Here is a 22723-nt window from a genome sequence, read left to right as displayed (position 1 = left end):
CTCATCTGCACTTCTGACAACCAAAGTGGCTCATAGACACACCAGATTTCTTCTTTAACGTGACAAACGTGTACTTACATATAGTCTGAGGAAATGTGTCTCCCAACAATAGGTGTCTCACAGCATAAAGGCACACCGCCTTAGCCAAAAAGAGTGAGAGCCAATGTTCCCTCTAATTTTTCATGTGTCTGAGCGAACACACAAACTCCCTGAGTGATCCCTTGGACCACTGTGAGCGACATCAGACGTGTGCACTGTGGTCACGCCAGCATCTAATCCATCCAAGTTACATGGTTTTTTAAAATAATCAAATTACAGCATTTACATTTATGTTAGACTACTTTTAATTAACTGCTTTAGCCCCCTTACAATGAAAATTTAAAAAAATCTTGTTCATGACCTGTGTAGTATGTTAACACTATTGAAAGTAAAAATAACTTGAACTCCAATTTTGAAAACACAACTTTCTTTCTTTCTTTCTTTTTTTCATAAAGCTCTGACTTGTATTATGAGTCTGTGGTCTGGGAGAGAGTCCTGTAACTCTGTCTGCCAAATACAGCATATAATGACCAATGTTGGGCAATTAATTATATAGTTACTTCTTCAAAAAAGTAACTCAGTTTGGCAAACAACAAAGTTTTTTGCAGCTATTTTTTTTTTAAAATGCAGCAAAGGCGTTTTTAAATAAACATTTCAAACTATTTACAGAACAATCAGCTGTTCTGCATCAAATTTGATGCCACACAAATTATTTGTGCCACTCCAAAAAATAATTTCTGTCCACTATGAGATAAAGGAGAGCAACAGCCTGATACCTGCAGGCCTGACAACAGGAGATGTATCACTCCTGTAACACCTGTAACATTCAGCAGCCGCCTCATTGTTCTGACACACACAGCAAAACTATTGACTACACTACACACTAACTGCACACTAACTACACAAGATTTGCGCTAAACGTCTCAAATCTCTCACATCTCAGAACACCGCCGTCACTCCTAAAACTTCCTCCCGTTTCTTAACACCTAGATGCCACGTTGCCATATCATTTTTTGATTGGTCGACATGGTACTTTTTTCGACCAATAGGAAAGGGTGGGGTTTGGTTTTGGTTTTGCTCACAGGCGGAGAGTGCTTTCGAGCGTTTTCCTTATAAAACGCCGTTTTTACCGTTTCTTCCCGCAGTAAATATAAACAACGATAGTATTCAGGAAGAAAACCAAACATTGCAGATATTTTTATCATAACTCTGGTTTTACGTGGCCGATCAACACAATTTAAAAACTGGTATAAAGTCCACACTTTTTCCGTCAATTGTTCCGTCTGTCCTGCTCACATCTCCAATGGTTGTACACGTTGTCATTAACGTGGCTTCACTCCACATCAGCCACGCCGCTTTGCTAGCTAAAACACCGGTGTCGGCACATAAGGACGCTGTCATAGCCTGTCAGCGACGTTGATTGGCTGCGTATATACGAATGTGAATCGCATTATTGGCTGGACTACAGGATAAGGTGGCATCGTTCTAATCCCATACGGGAGCAGCCAGTCACTTACTGACTAACACTGCAAAACAGGATTGTTAAAGTTTTAATTTTAATTTCAATTCAGGTTAGATTTTTTTTTTTTTGTGCGCAACGCAGATTTTCTGTGCGCAGAGACCGTGCCAGCAGTGCGCAATTGCGCACGTGCGCAGCTTAGAGGGAACATTGGTGAGAGCTTATCTCTGCCGTACTGGTTTTCTATTACTGGTTACCAGGGAAGTTTGAAATGATTTGAAGATTATTCTATCTCATTTAAAGTTACTGCAATGATTTGAACCAGCTAGTATCTTAACCTCCAGACCTCTGAAATCTGCTGCTGAATGTCTGTGTCTCTTTGCTTTACACAGGAACATTTTCTAGTATTTTCAGCATTGTCACTCTAAATATTTCCTAATACTGTTGAAAGCCAAGTTAGACCAACACGTCCTCAGTTCTCTGAATCGGTGAGTTTGTGTAATTTTGCCTCTGTGCAGCATCACAGTAAATTTTAAATCTCACAATCAAGAAGTAATTGAAGTGGACACTTTGTAGCAAAAGTATTACAAAAGAGTGTAAGAAAATTACAAAGATCAAAATTAATTTAACACTTAATTTATAAGCAGTTTTATGGCTAGATAAGGTCTGTTAATTTAGCCCTGGTCTAGACTGTGTACCCCACCACTCGCCTTTTCACAGCAGGGTCTGAGGACCGACAGGGTCCAGTACCCTGCGACTACAATTTGGGTAAGTAGTTAAGAAGAAGATATTTACCATAACTACATGGGATTTTACCTAACATAATTATCGGGCAACATATTCACATATTTGACCAGTCAACACGCAGCTAAACTCCTAAACAAAAGGAACATGCTGCAATACTTATCTAAATAACAAACACAGGGTACCAATTTTACACCAGGAACCAAATAATCCATCATTATTCTCATTCTGGTGGTCAAATTGCCATTGGGGCACATAAAACTAGCTTTGTTTTGATTAATGTTAGCTGATCATCTCTAACATGATAGCATGGATTAAAAAAACAAAACAAAATTAAAAAAAAATAAATAAAAAATTTGCAGTTACCAGCTAACCTTAGCTTGATTGCCTGGAAACGCTGTCACCACTAAAAGTTATTTGAAACCAGACTGTTTTTTTGTTGCTGTTGTTTTGTTTTGGGGGTTTTTAATAAAGGAATGAATGAACTGAGGAAAGAGCAAGCATAAAGCATGAAGCCTTACCTTGCGAAGCAGCTGGTTTCTCATGAGAGCAAGATTGCGACAGTCCATCCTGCCAGACATCATGCCAGCTGAGCAAGAATTAGCTTGAACCAATTAGCATTCTAAGTGAGTGAGTTGCAGCTACTTTTTTGGAAAGTACCTTTTCAATTCACTTTAAGATGACAGCTAAATTTTTCGTTTAAAAGTCCAGTTCTGTGAGTGAGCAAAAGCATGACTTTATATGTGACCTTACGTTTATGTAAAATCGTGGCATTATTTTGCTATATAGTGTGTGTGCATTCAAAATAAAAGTTTAATTAGGGCTGTGCGATATGACCAAAATCTCATATCCCGATATAAGACATCTATGATCCCGATACTGATATAAATCGCAAAAATTTAACATTTTCTGTAAATGCTGTAAATTCTCTCGGGCAGCTTGACTTGCATGAAATGTTTTCAGCTGGGCGCTGTGTACCTGGAGTTGAGACTTTTAACTGATGCATGATACATTTTTAGACACAAGTTGCAAGTGCCGCCGTTTTCTTTGAGTATTTATTACACGGCGTGCTGAGGGGAAAAGCCTGTTCTAACGTTTGAGTGGATTCATTTTTTTAGCACCTAACGCCTCTTTTTTGCTTGTCATCCAACTCTCTGCATACTCTTTCACGGGATTTAGTTCAATTTGAAAAGTCTTAACAGGATCTTGAGCTTTATTGTGAAAGGTTAATATGCAAAACAAACAAGCAGGCGGCGGAGCCACACCATTGTTTTACCGTTGTGGTTGCTAACGACAACTCATAAAAACAGTCGTTTGTCCGTCCCTAGTGTGGTCATATTAAATATAAGAGAAAGAGAGAACTTTAACAAATTAATATAGCCACTACAATGACCATCAAAACGATGAAAAAATATTGCCGTAAAGAGTTTATTTTGCGACACCACGAAACAAACAATAGCGTAAAATGAAACGATAGATGTTTTTATATCGTCATCCGATATGTATCGTTATATCGAACAGCCCAAAGTTTAAGCACTCTAACCCAAAGCGTCTTGCAGGGTTTTTAGAACACTAGGGTACAATACAGAACAAAATAAATCATGTAAGTCTACGGAGTCTACTGCACAATACTTTGGCAAGTCTAACCAACACCACCTTTACCTTTACCTTCAAGGAAGAAAAAACATGGTAAGCTCAGCGAATTGGCTGATTCTGCAGAAGCCACAGTGACAATACAACACCACAGAAAACTGTACCAAAAGGCTCTAAAATTACTGTGCTACTTAGTGTGTTTCAAATAAATAAAACTGTCAATCAATGAAAATAACTATGGGTAGAAATAAACTGTAGCAAAATGCTGTTGAACTCAACGTTATCTTCCACATTTAAGTTTATATGACTAACTGGTTCATCATGTTAACTTGTTAATGAATTGTGGAATGATTAGCCATGTAGTGGTGGTGGTGGAGCAGAGTAACAGCTTGCTTATTAATCCTGATGCAGAGCTTACTAAAAGTTAAACAAAGGAATTGTGACTGTTTTATCTTTTAGGAAAATTAAAAAGTGAGTACAGTTCCCAGGGAGGAAAATGGATGAGTTAATCACGGTGCTAATGAGAAGAGGGTGGGAAACACAGATGACTTTACATCATCCTGCTCTGACAGCAGCAGGACAGCTGAGCTGCTGTAAGCAGGAGCGGTGACTCCTGGCTGCTCTGGCTTCTTCCAGCTTCTCGGCACTCACATTCTTGTGAGCACATCAAGGATCTGCAGCAAACATTTGTGTAGTTATAGCAGTTCTTGCCGTGTCTCCGCCACATGTAAGAGCTTAAAAGCAAATGAACTGAGCTTTGTCTAGTTTCATCCTCCAAGAAGCAAGTCTACAATTACATTTCCATCTGATGTCTTCCGTGGGGTGAAAACGGTATATTATCACCTTTCCTGTCAGTCATATGTAACCCAGAGGTACGGTGCAGTATGCATTTTATCATTATAAATAGAAATGTGTCCTTAAAGGAAGCGGTTCTTCACTTGGCGTGTCTGTACAGATAAGACAGCTTTGTTTTCACTTGTCTAGAAAAAGCCTTCTGGGGTCTCTCTTTTTGCTCTGCAGTAGCCCGGCACCCTGACCCACGCAAGGGCACAAAACTACAATGACACACACCGTGAAGCTGAAAACAGAGCGTCAGCAACCAGCTCAACATGAAGTATTCGTTTTGTAGCAACGGTATATCCCTCACCTAAAAAAAGAGAGGAAGCACCAGCGCGAGGAGCGTCCCTTACAGAAAGCTGTCAGGAATAAATCCCACAGCGGTTCTACGTAGACAGGTGAGGGCTGCCGAGGTCAGCATATCGCCATGACAGATCTTTTCTCCCACCTACTCGAGAGGAGTGTACCATCAAAGACTATTGATCACAGTAATCAAAAAGAATGTGCTGTATGATAGCAAGAGTCATCGCCAACAACAAATCACCTCTGACAAACAGAGGGGGAGAGGAGACACAGACAAGCCAAGAGAAGTCGATTTATTCCCAGTTAAACACTCCTGTGTGCAATCAATCCGGCTGCTAAGGATCTTCTGTTAGAGCCATTTATATCCTGTCTTTATGTGCGGACATGATCGGGGATGATAGAAGTCATTAAACTGGATTGTGTTTCAAATTTCAAGCTATACCCTCTTCACAAAATCTTTTTTCTTCACATGAAGTTTGGTTTGAATCTTCACAAAGACTCGAAATTTCTATGAAAACAAACCCATAAATCCAGATAGAGTGTTTTTTCCTGTGTGCGTGCTGATTTGACTGCATGTGTTTTGCTCGCTACGAGAGAGACGAAGTATGCTTTGAAAGATGTCAGGCGTATTTGGCGGTCCCCAAGATCATTCCCATTTCCATAAACTTTTGAAATTTGTTTTCCAGACATCGTTGTTTTTGCATTTCTCCAATGGAGCCTAGGTGACCTGAGAGCTGTCAATCAAGCAGAGATTGTAGATACGGGGGGTGATCTGAAACAAACACACTTATACATTTTCAGATCAGCATCTTCCAATTTAGAACGAAAAGAAAATGAAAAAGGAAAAACTTGTTTTAATAAAAACACTCCCTGTGATTCTATTTGAAAGCCTCAGTAAGTGTGATGTGAATGATATTAGATAATTATTGCAGTTGATATGGGACAACAGCAATTCTATTCTGATCTCACTTGCACATATAAAACTGTATAAACCACATTGAGCTTTTGTTATTATTATTAAATCTTACTGTCATTTTAAAATAAAGGTTTCATTACTGATCAGTCACCCCATCCTAATTCTTTCCTGACAACCATCAATAATTACTTTTTTTTTCAAAAAAGGGTAATTTTTTTGTTGACTTAAAAACGCGTAGCTAGGGTTAGCATTGTTACTGATGATGATGACGTAGACCTCAGAGGGTTTATTGACCCCTTAAAAAAACAAAACAAAACTCATTATGTTTGTTTTCTGTGATTGTAAACCACATATATTTTATATTTAGATGAAATATGTGGAAGGGATTATCAATTATGTAAAAATGTAGTTTTAATTTTATAGGCACTCATTAATGGCCACCTATTATTTACAGCTATTTACAGTTGCATTTGTATAGTTACATAACCATGAACATGGATGTGAAGACAGATCTTTAAAAAAAAAAGAATTTGACGGACTAATTTTTTTCTTTTGAGTTTTCTAAAATAAGCACAGGGTCAAAAAATATACATAGAGTGAACCTAATATTTGAATTCATTGTCTCTTAGCAAATTGCATCTTAAAACTTCTTACTGACCACCCAAAGCACTTTATACTGCAATCTACATTCACCTTTTGAACTCTCAGTGCACTTAGGTGCTTTATCCATCTTGCATGCATACTTACGGCCAATGTAGAAACACTATAAAACCTAACCTGTGAGGCTGATTCTGCAGCTTTACACTGATAGCTAAGTTATGGCTGTTGCTGTGGTGCCACTGTGAAGCACAGTCTACATATTTTCAGTCATTTAACATCAGCTTTGGAATGCCCTTAGTCTTAGTATTTTTTATTAGGTCGATCAAATTTCAGCATATTTTATCATAATATTTCAAGGAAGTTAGTGATAATTATATTTCTGATGATGTAGAAAAGAATACTGAATGTTTTATTAGTGACTGCAGCTTGCAGGAGCAGCATTTATTAGAGCAAACAAAAGGCAGGGCGTTCTCCACCCTTCTTTTGCAATCAGCTACTGTCTCAAATGACACACTATTTAATTCAACGTGTAAATCTGTTGCCACAAGGTGCAAGTAAAAGCAGCACTCTAGTACAATAGTACAAAATAGTGACCGATTGTCAGTCAAATGCAAATCGAAATGTAGCCAAAGTAGTGTTTTCAATGGAAATTTTAGGTAAAAATAATATCTAGCCACTTTAGTTTGACAATAACAATAACTAAAGCAGCGTAACCTTCAAACTCTCTGGAACCTGCACAATACTGTTACATAACTGAAAAATATTTTCCACCTGGGATCTTGTGTCTTAGGTCGAGCTTTTTAACCAGCTGCTTTTTCCACCATGAGCCCACATCAGTAATTTCCCTCCATCGTTTGCTCTCCCTGTCATATGGAAAGCAACTAGTGAGTGCTGCAGCGATGCTCGGCGGAATCATTTGTTTGGATCACACCACCAGCTGCTAGCATCTCCTCCTCCTGTGCGTTCAGAGCCTGGTTGTTGTTTCCACATTTAGTGGGAACAATTTCCTCACTTTAGTTTATTGAAATATACTTTGTATATTTTTTAAAGTATTGTGCTTTGTTGGAAGTTGTTGAAGTAGCTCCCTGTTTTCTAAATCGTCAGAGGCTGATGAAGCTTTTGCTGTCAAACATGTCTGAGCTTGTCTTACTGTTGTGGAATGCTAAGTCATAATGTCGATGCATCATTGATATTATAACATGACACCTTTATATCATAAAAAAATATATACAGTACTATCAGAATTCCGAGGTAGTCTGCATCCGTTACAAGTCAGTTCAGTCAGTGCCACTGATTTTAATAATCTAAGTGGGTGTGCGTACAAAAAGCTTACAATGTCTCTGGGAGGCCAAAAAAAAAGTTGAGAAAAGCTGAGACAATAAGACAAAGTCGTTTCATGTCAGTTCATTATTTGCTCAGAAAATCTGCATTTTATGAAATGAAAAAGATGGGCTCCTCACATTCCCCCTTTTCTATGGGAGGCATTGCTTAACTCTAAGGGTATATCCTGTTCACTTCAAATCTTTTTTAAGAGTAACAGCAGAGCAAGTTAAAATGGGTTGGAGGTGAAAGAGAGCAAAAGGAGCAAGGCGAGCAGGAATAAAAATGAAATAACCGACTGAAGGGTTACCTTCTCTTTGTCTCTCATGGATCCTTTACCGAGAATTGACATCTTTGTGAGAGTGTCCTCCTGTAGTCTCTTTAACGAGTTCCCGCGTGGCCCGAGGAGTTTGCCGACAAAGTTAAACTGCAACAGAGAGCAAGAGAGCACGGATCAGTCAGAATCTGTGTGTTTGAGATAAAGAGCAAAGACTTTTATGTCAGTCGCATGTGGTTCAACCACAGACTGAAGCTAATGAAAACTTATCAGCGGTTTTCCTCTTTCATGTTTTGATAAAATCAGCGAGGAAGCATTTCTGAGATGTCTTATCCGAGGTTCACAAGGTCACCTTTTCATGGGCTGTAATTTTATAGCACAGGAAAAAGCTGTGTAGCTCCGGCCAAAAGTCTTCAAAAAAGAATAATAGAACATGACATTCAAAAGGCACTGTTGCAAGGTTCGGTTTCAGGAGTGGCAGAAACACCACAGTAACAATATCAGTGATGAAGTTCGCATACACATGTTTCATATCTCATAATTACTAAACTGCCAAAAAGATAAACACTTTCAGAAAATAATGCAGGACTTCTTTATCTGTAAATAAAAGATGGGACCTCCATCAGCAAGGTTTGGAAGCTGAAGGTGAAAATCTGGGAAAAGGTGACCTGGAGGAAACTGTAAGAGAGCAGTGAAGAAACCGAGTAAGGGTTTCCACACAATCCTCACTGGAAAACTCACCTCCAATTACGTACTTCTCTTTGGGCAATAAGCCTGTTGCATGTTATCAAATAAACTCTTAGAAATTATTTTCTTTTCAAAATTATTGTCTTTTATTCATCTTAAGAGTTGATTTCTGCAAACTTGTTAAATCTTTCATTGTCATCTTTCAGATATGATTCTTGACTATTTTCCCCAAGCCCAGTCCAAAACCAGAGACACACTAGTTTACACAGGCTCAGTAGTAGTATCTCCCTGTGACTATAACAGTTCTTTTTATTTTAGTTTTTGTTTCAATCTCAGCTTTTGGTTTTTTTTACTATAAAATGGGGAACATCTCTAAAATAATACAACACAAATTGTTTCTAAGTACACAGTTTTCTTTTAGTTTCTTTCAGTTTTTGTTTCATTTTCTAGTTGAAACAACTCAAAACAACTTTATATTTTTCAGTGACTAAAAATGTTTTTCAGGTTTTACTTCTTAGCTTCTTAGTTTAGTTAACTGCAATAACCTTATTTCAAAGTGATGTTATATTATGTTATGTTACATTACAATTTGTTACCAATATTCGACACAGTGCAGACTGCCAGGTTGGAAAAAAGGGAGCTTGAATCTTGAACTGAACACTGAAATTGTCTACTTAACAAAAACCAAAAACAATTTCTAACAACCAATGCAGAAAGCCAGTAGGACAAGAAAGCAGGAAATACTGAGTAATAAGTGCAATGTACCAAAGAAAAGACTGAGGGGGAATATAAGACACACACCAGAGACAGGGAGACTAAGGCACTGGTGAACTCCAAACAACAAGGGAAGAAAAAAAACAGAAAACCACATGAAGAACTTTCCCTCAACATAAAATAGGATAACCCCTGAAAATAGATACATTTAATGGGAGAGATGATTTTGATGTGAATGAGCTAGCCAAAAAACCCAACAGGCAGCATATAAAGGAAGAAATGACTCGCTATACCCTACAAGTGCAGTTTTATTTATTGTTAATTTTGCAGGTGATGAAGGCATAAGAACATCTCCTCATGAGCTTTACCTTGTCAGTTGATGACATTCTCTCAAAGATTGGTATATTTTAATATAAATGTTTCAGTGTAGCATCTCTGGGCCATCGAAGGCTTCGGCTACATCACTTCACAAGGTCACTGCCTCTCAAGCGTAAAAACACAAATGGTACACATTGCCATCTCCAGTGTTGTGCACAGACACCTATCAAAGTCAGAGAACCTCATCACAATTTCACCAGCAGCTGAAGATGGTCAGAGAGACAAAAGGGGAACCATGCCTTCCTCCTCCTCCTCCCTATGTTTTCCCTTTAACAGTGAGTTATACAGCTGTCTCCTTCCACTATCTAGGTCATCAATTAGCGAGCAGGAGGTTAAAAAAAAACAGCCAGTTTTGTTCTACACCTCACCTATATCTCTCCTGCCTTTTGTTCTGAAAGCGAGTGCTTATTAGGAAGCTCCTGCCAATTCCTGGGTGAAGGATTTGAGAGGCAAGCTTTAGTGATTCGCTCTAATGCGGTAACTGACTGCTGGGTTTTTATCCCGGCCAGGCTGAAATCCAGCCACTCTCAGATACAGTGTGTTCCTCCAGCTTTTGTAATTACACCGAGTCCTGTGCCTGGATGTGATCGTACACTTAAAGTAAATATCATCCCTCAATGGCCAAGCCTGCGCTCGTGAATCGGGACGAGTCAACTCCTAAAATATATCACGACTCTTCAATAATGACTATGTACCAAACACTTAAACCTTCACATTGGTGTGTGTGGACTCCAACACTTACTCAGTTTGTCCCCGTCTGACATCACCTGAAACATTTCAGTTACTGTTGGGCGGTGTACTGCATACACATCTATACTGTTTGACCAATAATAATAGATAACAACAAATAATATAATCCTCACTGCAGGGCAAACATAATGGAACACAATGAGACAATTGTGACAGAGACTATTTTTAACACTAAGATGTGCAATATTTACAAAAGTGCAGGCGCACAGGCTTCTGGGTAATCTTAGCTACCAAGGTAGCATAAAAGTCTGTTAACAGCTGGGGAGGGCTCTGCTGCTAGGTTCAAGAAGCGTAAAGACAGACGGAGGACGAGGAGAAGAGAGGCTCAGAAATTTGTGACTGAGAGAGGAGCGGTGACTGTTCAGTGGAGGTTTTTAAGAATGAGAGTGATTCTGTTGTCATCTAACGGGTGACCAAATACTTCAAAAATACACGAGTACTCATTTTTGGCCATACCACCCAGCATTAATTTCAATGCCAATGAGCGTGATAATGAGGCACTGGTAGTGTAAAACAATAAAAGAGGAAAGTAAAAACCACAGGGACATGAGGAACTGAACTTCAAAGCAAAGCAGGAGGTAAACCAAGAATATACTCAAACAACAGTTATATACAGACAAGGGGAAACATAAGAGTCACGTGAAAAGTAAGAAGCACTAAGAATTCCAACTACAAGCATCAATCATCACAAAAACTATGACAAAATGAATTGTCAGGTGAAGAATATTCAATTCAAAATTATCTACGCAAACAAAGCGCGCGCCCCCTCGAAAGGAATCAAGTTTACAAAAGGATGATGAAAGCAGACAGCGGCACCAGGGCAAACAGAGGGTGTCAGGAAATGTTGTAAATGTGCTGAGTTTAACCGATGTCCTGAGCATCCATCATTTCCACCTGGATAGAGCCTTGATCACTGAGCTGTGCCGTCTCCTGAACAATGATTTGCAGAGCCAGATCACACAGCTGACATCTTTGCGCATTACCAAAGCTTTTATGCACCCTTTCCTTCCTTCTGACAGGTTGTGTATCGGACACGACGTCCGGGATGTTTGTGAAGATATCTCAGTCCTCTGGCTACCAACTGTGCGTACCCGCCGATGGGTAAAAACGCTTGAACAAGCAGAAAAGAGTATTTTCTGATCAGGAACAAAGCGTTGCTGTGTATACCGTGTACAAGTGTAGTGTAGAAGCCCTATCAAATGTGCATACATGGGCATCAGGCAGAAAGCAAAAAGAAGCTAATTTACAGGGAGAAAAAAAATCAGACGGGCTGTGAAACAGAAATGAATGCAGACATAAATTTACTCTGCTGGCAGAGCAATTGAGGCTCAGTGGAATAAGGGACACAATTAGAGAGAAGCTGGCTTTCTGCTGAGCTGAGAGGACAAATGCCCTTCTTCATTTAGATACAGTGTTTTCTACAGAGGACAGTTTAAAGAGAGACAGAATCTACTCAAAGAGAAACGTGTCAGGGTGCTCTTCGTTTGAATTCAGATCCTACACACTGTCTCATTAGTCTGCGCTAACCACGCAGTCTACACCTGAAGAAATCCCTCCACCAATATCCTCTTTAAGACCACGTTACACTAATTAGACAAATTAACGTTGCATTTTGTATCCAATCACTGAATTGGATCTTTTTGTTGCAACAAACAAAAAAAGCACAAAAACAGAATATATGAGGCTCATCAGCAGAAAATCAATTTCTGAAATAGTTCTTTTGATCATCATTTTAGAGGGGGTACCTGGAAACAATATTCTCTGTTTTTGGAGGGTTTTGTTGCTTTTTCTATGAGTGGAGAGCCATAGTTTAATGACGGAGCTGCAGAAAGGGTTAGAAATGGCAGACAGTGATGAGGGAAAAGATATTTAGAGCCTCAGGCATTTATATAAAAATGGCTTTAAATGCAGAAACATTTAGTTTCCAAAAATAATTGGTCAAGTTTGAGGCCAAGCATGGGTATTGAAGATTAACACTGACACAGCTAAAAGCACAAGGTGTGGATTACCAAGTGGGCGAATCGGCAAACCTCTCCAGGTTCTGTGGTAACACTTCACTTTGGTCATTTTTTATGATAAAATATGTACAGTACCACTAAAACACCTTACAGACTAGTTAGCTTCAAAAGGAACTTGAGTTGGGTAGCTAAATATGAGTAATTATAGAGTACTGTGCAAATCTCAGTGGACCTCAACATTGTATCAAATATTGACTTTCATACTTGTTAGAATTGCACAAACTCTGTTAATTGCCTTAAAGCTCTAATTGTATTTATGTTTCCAGTGTTTCAAAAAATTGTTGCAACTATTTTCTGTTTTTCAGTAAAATATAAAAGAAATGAATGATGGTCCAAGTCTTTTTACATTTATAAACTATTCTTTAAAAAACTGCTGCAAAGATCAGGTTCACTGATAAATAAAAATGTAGCACTCCAGCTAATAAAGCTATGGTTATACGTATCACTGAAGGAGTCGAAGTGGTGTTTGGTACTCAAGCTAACCAGCTAACTAAGTTAGGCCATAGAGGGAAATCAGAAGAATACTGACACATATCACCTCATTTATTCTCTGGACATTTTGGGGAGTTTAGAGGGTTTTGTGACCTCCCCTGTATCCTTAATGATGAGTTCATATATATATATATATATATATATATATATATATATAGATATATATATATAGATATAGATATATATCTATATATATATACACAGTTAAAAAAAACATCTTAAAAAAACAGTAATATTCCGGCAGCTGGGGCGCCAAAATACTACCGTAAAATAACAGAAAATAACTTCCTCATAAAAATACGGTTATTTCCAGTAATGACAATACAGTTTGTTGCGCTAATTTTACATGGGATCTTGCCTTTTTCAAGTGATGTTAAACATTAAATTAGGAACATGTTAATGTGATTAAACAATGAAATTACCTATAAACAAGGTCAATGAATGTGGCAATATGAATCATAATACGTGAATGTACAGAAATATACAGTTAACAGTTGGTTTAAATAATAATGGATTGCATGCCCTGGGACAGACTGACAGAGGCGAGGCTGCCATATCGCACCCTCATCAGTAGGCAGTAGGTGAAGAGTCTTGACCACGGACACAATGACCGAGAGTGTCCGAGCCGGGGCTCGAACTGGCAACCTTCTGATCACAAGGCAAACTGCCAACTCTTGAGTCACGATCGCCCTAAATAGCAATGATAATAATACTTATGTGATGTAACACAAGCTTATAGGAATCATGTTATATACTTTTCCATAGCATTACATTTGAATTCAACAGTTCAATCTTTCAAATAACAGACAAATATTTGTGAAATTATGATACATTTCTGAATGTATTTTTACAATCTAAATATGCATATGTATAAAAAAATATATTTAAAAAACAAGTAAATTGTGTCTTACTGTATTTACAGCAGTGTTGGGACTAACGCGTTATTAAGTAACGCGTTACAGTAACTACGTTATTATTGTGGTAACGAGCACGGTAACTAGTTATTATGCCAAAACCAGGAACGCGTTACTCGTTACTGGGATTTAGATAGGCTCGTTACTCGTTACTTTGTGTGGTGGCTATCGCGGAGCTTCCACAGATTCAATAACATTAGCAAGTGGTGGAGGCCAGCAGGTGGATGAAGGAAAAGGGAGGCAAGAGGAGAGACCCGAAGCGGCCGCCGGTCCGCGTGTCAGGTGAACTGAACTTCCGGTAAGAAGTTATGACCTGCAGTCTGTCTGAGTCAGATATAAACCAAGTTTAGGTGGAGTTTATTTTCGGTATGCTGACTTTTTCGCACTGCGTGCTAGCTAGCATGACGGAGTTTCTATACAGCTGGGTGGGTGCTATGTTACTGATGTTGAACTTTATTTTGTTCATACGGTTAATTATTAGAGTTGCCAACCGTCCCGTAAAAAACAGAATCGTCTGGTATTCAGAGAAAATATTACGCGTTTCGTACTGAGGTGAAAAGGAACACAGTTTGTCCCGGACTTCAGCTACAATGAAAAAGACACAAAGCTGAAGCTGCACAGCTGCCTCTTCTTCTCTCATTCTCTCCCGTTTCTACTTCAATCATGAAACTGATCAATGATCAGCTGATCGGCTTTTCTCTCTTGTTTGTTTATCGCCCACTTTGCGCCAGAAAGAGGAAACCAGCGGATGTCGCGTTAAACAACAGCAGCACGTTTAAGCTTGATCAGCTGTTGTTAGAATGTATTTAATATTAATTTCTAGTATCAGCTGATGTTTGCTGGAGCCACAGCTGTAAAGCTGCTGGTCATGATATCGGTTTGGTTATCTGGTGAGAGGGAAACATGCAGATGAAACCAGGAGATGTCCTTACTGAATCATCAGAGCTGAACAGGTGATGGAGAAACAGGTTTACCTTTTAGGTGACATGAATGAGTTGAAGGGAAGTTATGAACTGTTTCTGAGAGACAAATAACACCAGGATCCTTTTCTATGTAGCTGACAGCTGGTAACTGTGCAGGGGCGGGTCTAGCAAAGTGTTGCCAGGGGGCCAGGTAGGGCATTAACAGGGAAAGGGGGGCACAAAGAAATACTTTTCTTTCTTATTCTCATTTAAAATGTCTTGCTTTAAAAAAAAAAAAAATTATCTGAGTCTTACAACAAACAATTGATAGATTGATACATATATACCATCAGAACAGTGTACATCACTGTCACAACAGTGTTTGTTTTCATTCAAAGGCTTTATGATTTTTCCTATAATGGTGGGCCGGTCTCTAGTCAAAATGCCCGGGATGATTTTTTTGTCCCAGTCCAGCTCTGTATGCAGCTCATCTGCAGTCTGGTGTTACCTACATCTTCCTATTCAGAAGGCAGAATTTCCAAGTTCTGAGTACAATCAAAAGCACCACGACTGCAGTTTTTGTGTTGGATGTAAAAAGCAGGCTAGAATCATGGCGGCGGTCAACGACGGTCCAGGCGTGGAATTTCTCTCGTGGAAATGTGCACATTATTTTTTCCTTTCTATTGGTAGGTGGCACAGTGCACTTGTGGCAAGTAAGCAAGCTAGAAGACTGACAATCTTGCTGGGTATCCAGTTACGGAAGCAACACATTAACAAGAGAATTCTGAGTAAAACCAAAGTTACTTTCCCTAGTAACTAGTTACTTTGAAAGTAACGAGTAACTTGAAGTAACTGAGTTACTTTTTTAGAGAAGTAACTAGTAATGTAACTAAGTTACTAATTTAAAGTAACTTACCCAACACTGATTTACAGTGATTGTTATTTTACATTTGACATGTAAAATCACAGTCTACTTGTGTAAATTTAATGATATTCTAGAAAAACAGTACAAAACTGTAAAATATACAGTAAGATACTTTGATATTACTAAAGATACAGTGTACATATATATATATATATATATATATATATATATATGGCCAAGCTTGAAACCTGGATCCCCCGTAGCCGGTTACCAAGATTACGTGAAGTACCCTCAGAAGGTCTGCTAGATGATGTTAATGCAGCACTACGGACGATACCTACAACCACGATTACCGACACTAACAAGCTGATCTACACTACGGCAGCAGTGATCAGTGAGATGCTTGGCTACAAGTTGAACAGCCACAAGGGGCAGTACCCTCCATGGAGAAGGAGGCTAGAGGGCAAGATCAAAGTAGCACGAAGGGAGGTTAGCCAACTAACGGAGTTGCAGAAAGGCGCGACAAAGAAGGTGCATAAGAAATACAGCAAGCTGTCCATACCTGAGGCCTTGGAAACTGCCAAGCAAAGACTCACAGCCTTGGCCAGCCGCTTGAGGAGGTACACCAGAGAGATAGAAGGCAGGAGAATAAACCAGCTGTTCTCCACAGAACCAGCAAAGGTGTACTCTCAGTGGCAAGGGAACAATAACAGAACAGCACCACCAAGGCTGGAGACGGAGCAATACTGGAAGAGCATATGGGAGAAGGACGCAACCCATAACGGCAATGCTCAGTGGCTAGTGGATCTGAGGGCAGACCACAGCAACCTCCCTGAACAGGGTCCAGTAACCATCACAGTGGCAGATATCCAAGAAAGGGTCTCCAGTATGAAGAGTTGGACAGCACCAGGGCCCGACATGGTTCACGCCTACTGGCTGAAGAAGCTGACTGCACTCCACGAACGTCTGGCAGCACAAATGAACCAGCTGCTAGTTAACGAGAGACACCCGGAATGGCTAACCGAAGGTCGGACGGTCCTGATCCCCAAGGACCCCAAGAAGGAACCGGTCCCATCCAACTACCGACCAATAACCTGCCTCAGTACTACATGGAAGCTCCTGTCAGGCATCATATCGGCTAAGATGAACAGGCACATGGGTCAATACATGAGTGGGGCACAGAAAGGGATTGGCAAGAATACCAGAGGCGCAAAACACCAGCTACTGGTAGACAGAACAGTCAGCCGAGACTGCAAGACCAGACTGACCAACCTGTGCACAGCCTGGATTGATTACAAGAAGGCCTATGACTCAATGCCCCACAGCTGGATACTGGAATGCCTAGAACTATATAAGATCAACAGAACCCTAAGAGCCTTCATCAGGAACTCAATGGGGATGTGGCGTACAACACTAGAGGCCAACTCCAAGCCCATAGCACAAGTCACCATCAAGTGCGGGATCTACCAAGGAGATGCTCTGTCCCCACTGCTGTTCTGCATAGGCCTTAACCCCCTCAGTGAGATCATTAACAAGACTGGCTACGGATACCGACTACGAAACGGAGCGGTTGTCAGCCACCTCCTGTACATGGATGACATCAAGCTGTATGCCAAGAGTGAACGAGACATCGATTCACTGATACACACTACCAGGCTATACAGCAATGACATTGGAATGTCGTTCGGACTGGAGAAGTGTAGTCGGATGGTAACAAAGAGAGGGAAGGTAGTCAGAACCGAGGGAATTGAACTACCAGAAGGCAACATTGCAGACATAGAGGACAGTTACAAGTACCTGGGGATCCCGCAGGCGAATGGGAACCATGAAGAGGCCGCTAGGAAAGCTGCAACCACCAAGTACCTGCAGAGGGTCAGGCAAGTCCTGAGGAGTCAGCTGAACGGTAAGAACAAGATCCGGGCCATCAACACCTACGCCCTGCCCGTGATCAGGTACCCTGCTGGGGTAATAGGCTGGCCAAAGGAGGAGATAGAAGCCACTGACATAAAGACAAGAAAGCTCCTTACCATGCATGGAGGGTTTCACCCCAAGTCCAGCACCCTGAGGCTGTACGCTAAGCGGAAGGAAGGGGGCCGGGGACTGGTGAGTGTTAGCACCACAGTCCAGGATGAGACAAGAAACATCCACGAATACATCACGAAGATGGCCCCAACTGACAGCGTACTCAGTGAATACCTCAGGCAGCAGAAACCCAAGAAAGAGGAGGAAGGCGAGGAACCATCATGGAAGGACAGGCCCCTGCACGGTATGTACCACCGGCAGATAGAGGAGGTGGCTGATATCCAAAAATCCTACCAGTGGCTGGACAAAGCTGGACTGAAAGACAGCACAGAGGCACTAATCATGGCAGCACAAGAACAAGCTCTGAGTACAAGATCCATAGAGGCTGGGGTCTATCACACCAGGCAAGACCCCAGGTGCAGGCTGTGTAAAGATGCCCCAGAGACAATCCAGCACATAACAGCAGGGTGCAAGATGCTAGCAGGCAAGGCATACATGGAGCGCCATAACCAAGTGGCCGGCATAGTGTACAGGAACATCTGTGCCGAGTATAACCTGGAAGTCCCGAGGTCAAAATGGGAGACGCCCCCAAGGGTGGTGGAGAATGACCGAGCTAAGATCCTGTGGGACTTCCAGATGCAGACGGACAAAATGGTGGTGGCTAACCAACCGGACATAGTGGTGGTAGACAAACAGAAGAAGACGGCCGTAGTGATCGATGTAGCGGTTCCGAATGACAGCAACATCAGAAAGAAGGAACACGAGAAGCTGGAGAAATACCAAGGGCTCAGAGAAGAGCTCGAGAGGATGTGGAGGGTGAAGGTAACGGTGGTCCCAGTGGTAATCGGAGCACTAGGTGCGGTGACTCCCAAGCTAGGCGAGTGGCTCCAGCAGATCCCGGGAACAACATCGGAGATCTCTGTCCAGAAGAGCGCAGTCCTGGGAACAGCTAAGATACTGCGCAGGACCCTCAAGCTCCCAGGCCTCTGGTAGAGGACCCGAGCTTGAAGGATAAACCGCCCGCAGGGGCGTGCTGGGTGTTATATATAATCTGATGGCTACGTAGACGTTTTGTCCTATAATCAGGCCTTAACTATGTCAGAAACCACTCACTTCAGAAGAAGAAGTAGAAGAAGATGTAATGAGTTAGCAGGAGGGTGGCCCTTGAGCTAAAACAGCTTGTATTAGACAGTGAATGAACTAAAGTGTTGCACCAGATGAAAAATATAAAGAGGAATAATTTGTAAGTGCTAATAAAATAAACATGCTAATAAAGCTATTCTAATAGGTCTCAAGAATAAATAATGGGCAAACAATGCTTCACTTGCCAGTAGAGGATATTATTATCCCAGTTTTGCTTGTATGTTCTCTGAAAACTTTCAGGTGAAATCATTTTCAGGGTGCATTCTGGGTTTTCAAAAAAACAAAAACAAAAAGCTTCTGCCATGATGTGTTCAATATTGACAAGCAATGGCTATGTTTCTTGAAGCTAGTTTAAAGCCAGCTGTGCTCAAGTGGTGCATGCACATTCCTAAATTGTGTTGCCTTCATCATACAGCCCCACAGTAAACCTGTTTTAATGTAAAAGTGTAGCAGGACGAGATCTTTAAAGAGGAGCAGAGCAACTCATTTTTGCCCCATGGCTGTGTAGCAGCTTAATCCAGTCATGTTACACTAATGTTACAGACAATATAGTGACATGATGTAATGGCATGTGTTTGGAGCTATTTTAAGTTTGTGACTGTTTAAACAGGGATCATGCAGATTTGCTTTGTACCGGTTTGATTAAAGCCAGTAAATGTCACAGAGAAGTCTTAATCCCATTATTTGAACGCATCACGAGGCAGTCGGTACATCTGCACACATCTCCTCATATGGACCGTACTCCACATATATATAAGTCTATACTGAGCAAATAGCTGTAATCCCTGCTGTTTATCAGATATCAAAATCTGTCTGACTTCCAGTGTGATTGATGCTTTGGGGTTTGGCTAATGCTTCCGTTATCAGGAGGGATTATATGACTTATGAAAACCTGCCCGGGCTTCTGTAGCCGCTTCATGTCATTAGACTGTGTGAGAGGATTGTGCTGCTGCTGTCTGTAATCACCAAAATAAAAGCTGATGTATTTAATCACAGGTTGTCACTTGCTGCTCTGTTGTGCTGTTACTTGAATGAAAAATAAATAGATGCAAATACACAGACCCCTCCCTTCCAAAAAAAAAAAAAGTTAATTGTTGCATCTTGGCCCAGCTTGTTATCCAAAACCAAAAAAATGTGGATGATGATTAGAAAGAATAGGGGACACAGGAAGAGAAAGGATGTCTGATTAATCATGCTTAACTTGAAGGGGGCGGGAGTGGTGGTGGGCACATCTGAGCTCTTTTCATCATTTGCTGAATGTATTACTGCAAGTCTGGCGAAAGGTGCACGCACAGAGAGCCAGTGCCGAGTGATTGTGCTGAGGACAGCAGGACAGGAACGACAGCAGAAGGATAAATCACAGCTCCCAGAGCAGAGAAACGCCACAGTCTGAACTGGAAATAAACCAGTGGGACTCCTTACGCCTCACTAATGACCTGTGGTGCTTTGTGCCAAAAGAGAGCTTTCTAGGAGAAGGCCTACAGAACCAAGAAGGGTACAGATGAGCTCTGATAGCACATCGACGTTCAAAAGGTAGAATATTTTTAGTTCCTGGGTAGGCGTGACATTATGTGTCATAGTGATTTATGTCGACAAGGGTTCGATTAAATCCTTTGCTAAAAACGTAAAAGACAGCTAACTTAACAGTACTGCCATGTTCACAACACCCCACACCACATAGTGGATCACTTTGTAAGTGTCATTCTTTCCAGTATTTTAGAAACTCTAAATAATTCATCAGTGCTGGGTATTAAAAATCACTGCTGACACACGGCTCTATCTTAGCCTAGAATTCGCCGCCTGGTGTCCTTGCCTGCTTCATTTTGATAAAAAGCTGTGTTTGCAGAGGATGAATTTAACCTCTCTGCACGTGCTCCTAAATGGCCATTTGGAAAATGGCAGTGCCACTTCAATGCCAGAAGCCAAAAGGTGATGCTCGCAGCTCAGGAGAAAAGCCATTCAAGTCAGACCGATCACTCTTGCCACTGCTACCTGTCAGATAGAACAAATTGAATTTGTCTTCCTCCGGTGGCTTGTAGGAGCTCTAAACAGCATATTAGTGGCTCTACTTATCAAAGTTGTCAAAGCAAATCTGTTTAGCTGTGAACCTGGGAGACTCAGATCAGTCTCAGATAGCATTACACACATATGTATGTCGTACACAGGCAGCGCTAATTGAGATTATTTTATTTAGCAGAATTACTTTGAGGTTTACAACAGAGTGCATCTTCACCTTACCTGGTGACGAATGTATCATCTTTCCACAGTACAAAGACTTTTATATGGAAATCTAAACTAAGTGTGATTTTACTTTTTAAACACTTGGGGTTCAAAACATGAATGAACATGAAATGTGCTTTAAACAGCTGCAATGTCTAAAAGGCGTTAGCTAGCAAAATGTTAGCATTACATACATTAATATTTACAGAATACAACTATGGACACTGCATTAATGTAACATACAGTATGTATTGATAAATTAGATTTTACTCTATTTGAATTCCTGGTGTATGCCTATATAATTCACAAAATGCATCTATTTATAGTTTCTTAGCAGTGTCAAGGTTCAGCAGGGGATTCAGTCCTTAAAAATATATAAAATGCTTTTAAGCCAAACAAAGAGACAAATTCATTAAAGAAAAATTAAAAAAAATATATAAAGAAGAGATGGAGCAAGCAGATTTTTAAAGTTTTAAAAAGATGTTATGAGGGACAGTTTTTTGCATTTTTTTGTAAAAATCTCTAGTTTATAATATTTCATTAAAAAGTACATAGTGTTAACTCCTGTTTGATCTACAGTCTTCCACAAATACAAATTAAGTGCTACGTGTGAAATAATAACAATAATAAAGCGTGGTGTATTGCTGATGTTTATATGCTGAAATGTCACTCTGAGTCTGGTGTTGAGATTGATGAAACCAAACCTAGAGGTTTGTTGGTTCAGCTTTGTCCTCTCCAGTGGTGTACTGAAGGTTGCCGCTATCCTTCCCGTGGGGGCTGAGATGAAAACTTGAGTGATGTCCCCCAACTAGGAGCAGCCCTCTCACTTTTACACCAAGCCTCCTCATCGCGCTCCCAGTGGGAAATCCCTGTCATGCATCGAGCTTGTGGCTCCAATAAATGTAGCTGTCGATGAAGGCTCCTGCTGGCGGGTGAGGCTGAAGTGCTCTCAAATGTGCCAACAGTATTATTGCTCAAAACGGCTTTACATGGAGGTCATTGTGAAGCCGACCGTCCTGGACTCTATATTTGTGACTTATGGGCCACATTGCAATCATGCTCTCCCCATACAAGCGATAAATTGTCATGAAAAAAACAGCTTCTAGAGCTTGTAAAAGACCCAGAATCTCCCATGTATCACAAGGAATCGTTTGACATTCAATAAAATGAAATCCACTGCGAGGTTATTCGTTGACAAATTAATATACAGAGGCATCACAGCGTCACTGACCAAGGTCAACACAAAGGAGAGTTTGGTGCTGGAGAGAGGAACGATTAGAATTAAAGTTATACATTTCAAAAGCTTAAACAGTTCTTTAGACAGAAAGTAACCTCCCTAACATCGTCCTACCCCAGTTCTGTCATCCGACTCTCTGCCTGAACACCATCTACTGGATATGCTACATCTAATAACATAAAGCATCAACAAAAAGTGTCAAGTGGCTGTTGGAAGGAATTTAAATCAAAAGTAGAGCCACTGTAGTTGACTTCATTATCTATAAATAACGCAATCTAAAATTCTCTATCTGT

At 40.5% G+C, this 22723-nt stretch overlaps 1 protein-coding gene across 1 annotated transcript in view; it reads right to left on the bottom strand.

Moving 5' to 3' along the window:
- The window catches only part of khdrbs3 (KH domain containing, RNA binding, signal transduction associated 3), a 132572-nt gene that overhangs the window by 45200 nt on the left and 64649 nt on the right, over positions 1-22723 (bottom strand). Inside the window, 1 exon segment of the mRNA XM_003443757.5 lies at positions 8122-8238. Coding sequence (XP_003443805.2) covers positions 8122-8238 — 117 coding nt within the window.

The sequence above is a fragment of the Oreochromis niloticus genome, linkage group LG22, assembly GCF_001858045.2.
Source record: "Oreochromis niloticus isolate F11D_XX linkage group LG22, O_niloticus_UMD_NMBU, whole genome shotgun sequence".
NCBI lineage: Eukaryota > Metazoa > Chordata > Actinopteri > Cichliformes > Cichlidae > Oreochromis > Oreochromis niloticus.
The sequence above is the reverse complement of the archived record's forward strand: the minus strand, read 5'-3'. Positions and strand labels throughout refer to the sequence as shown.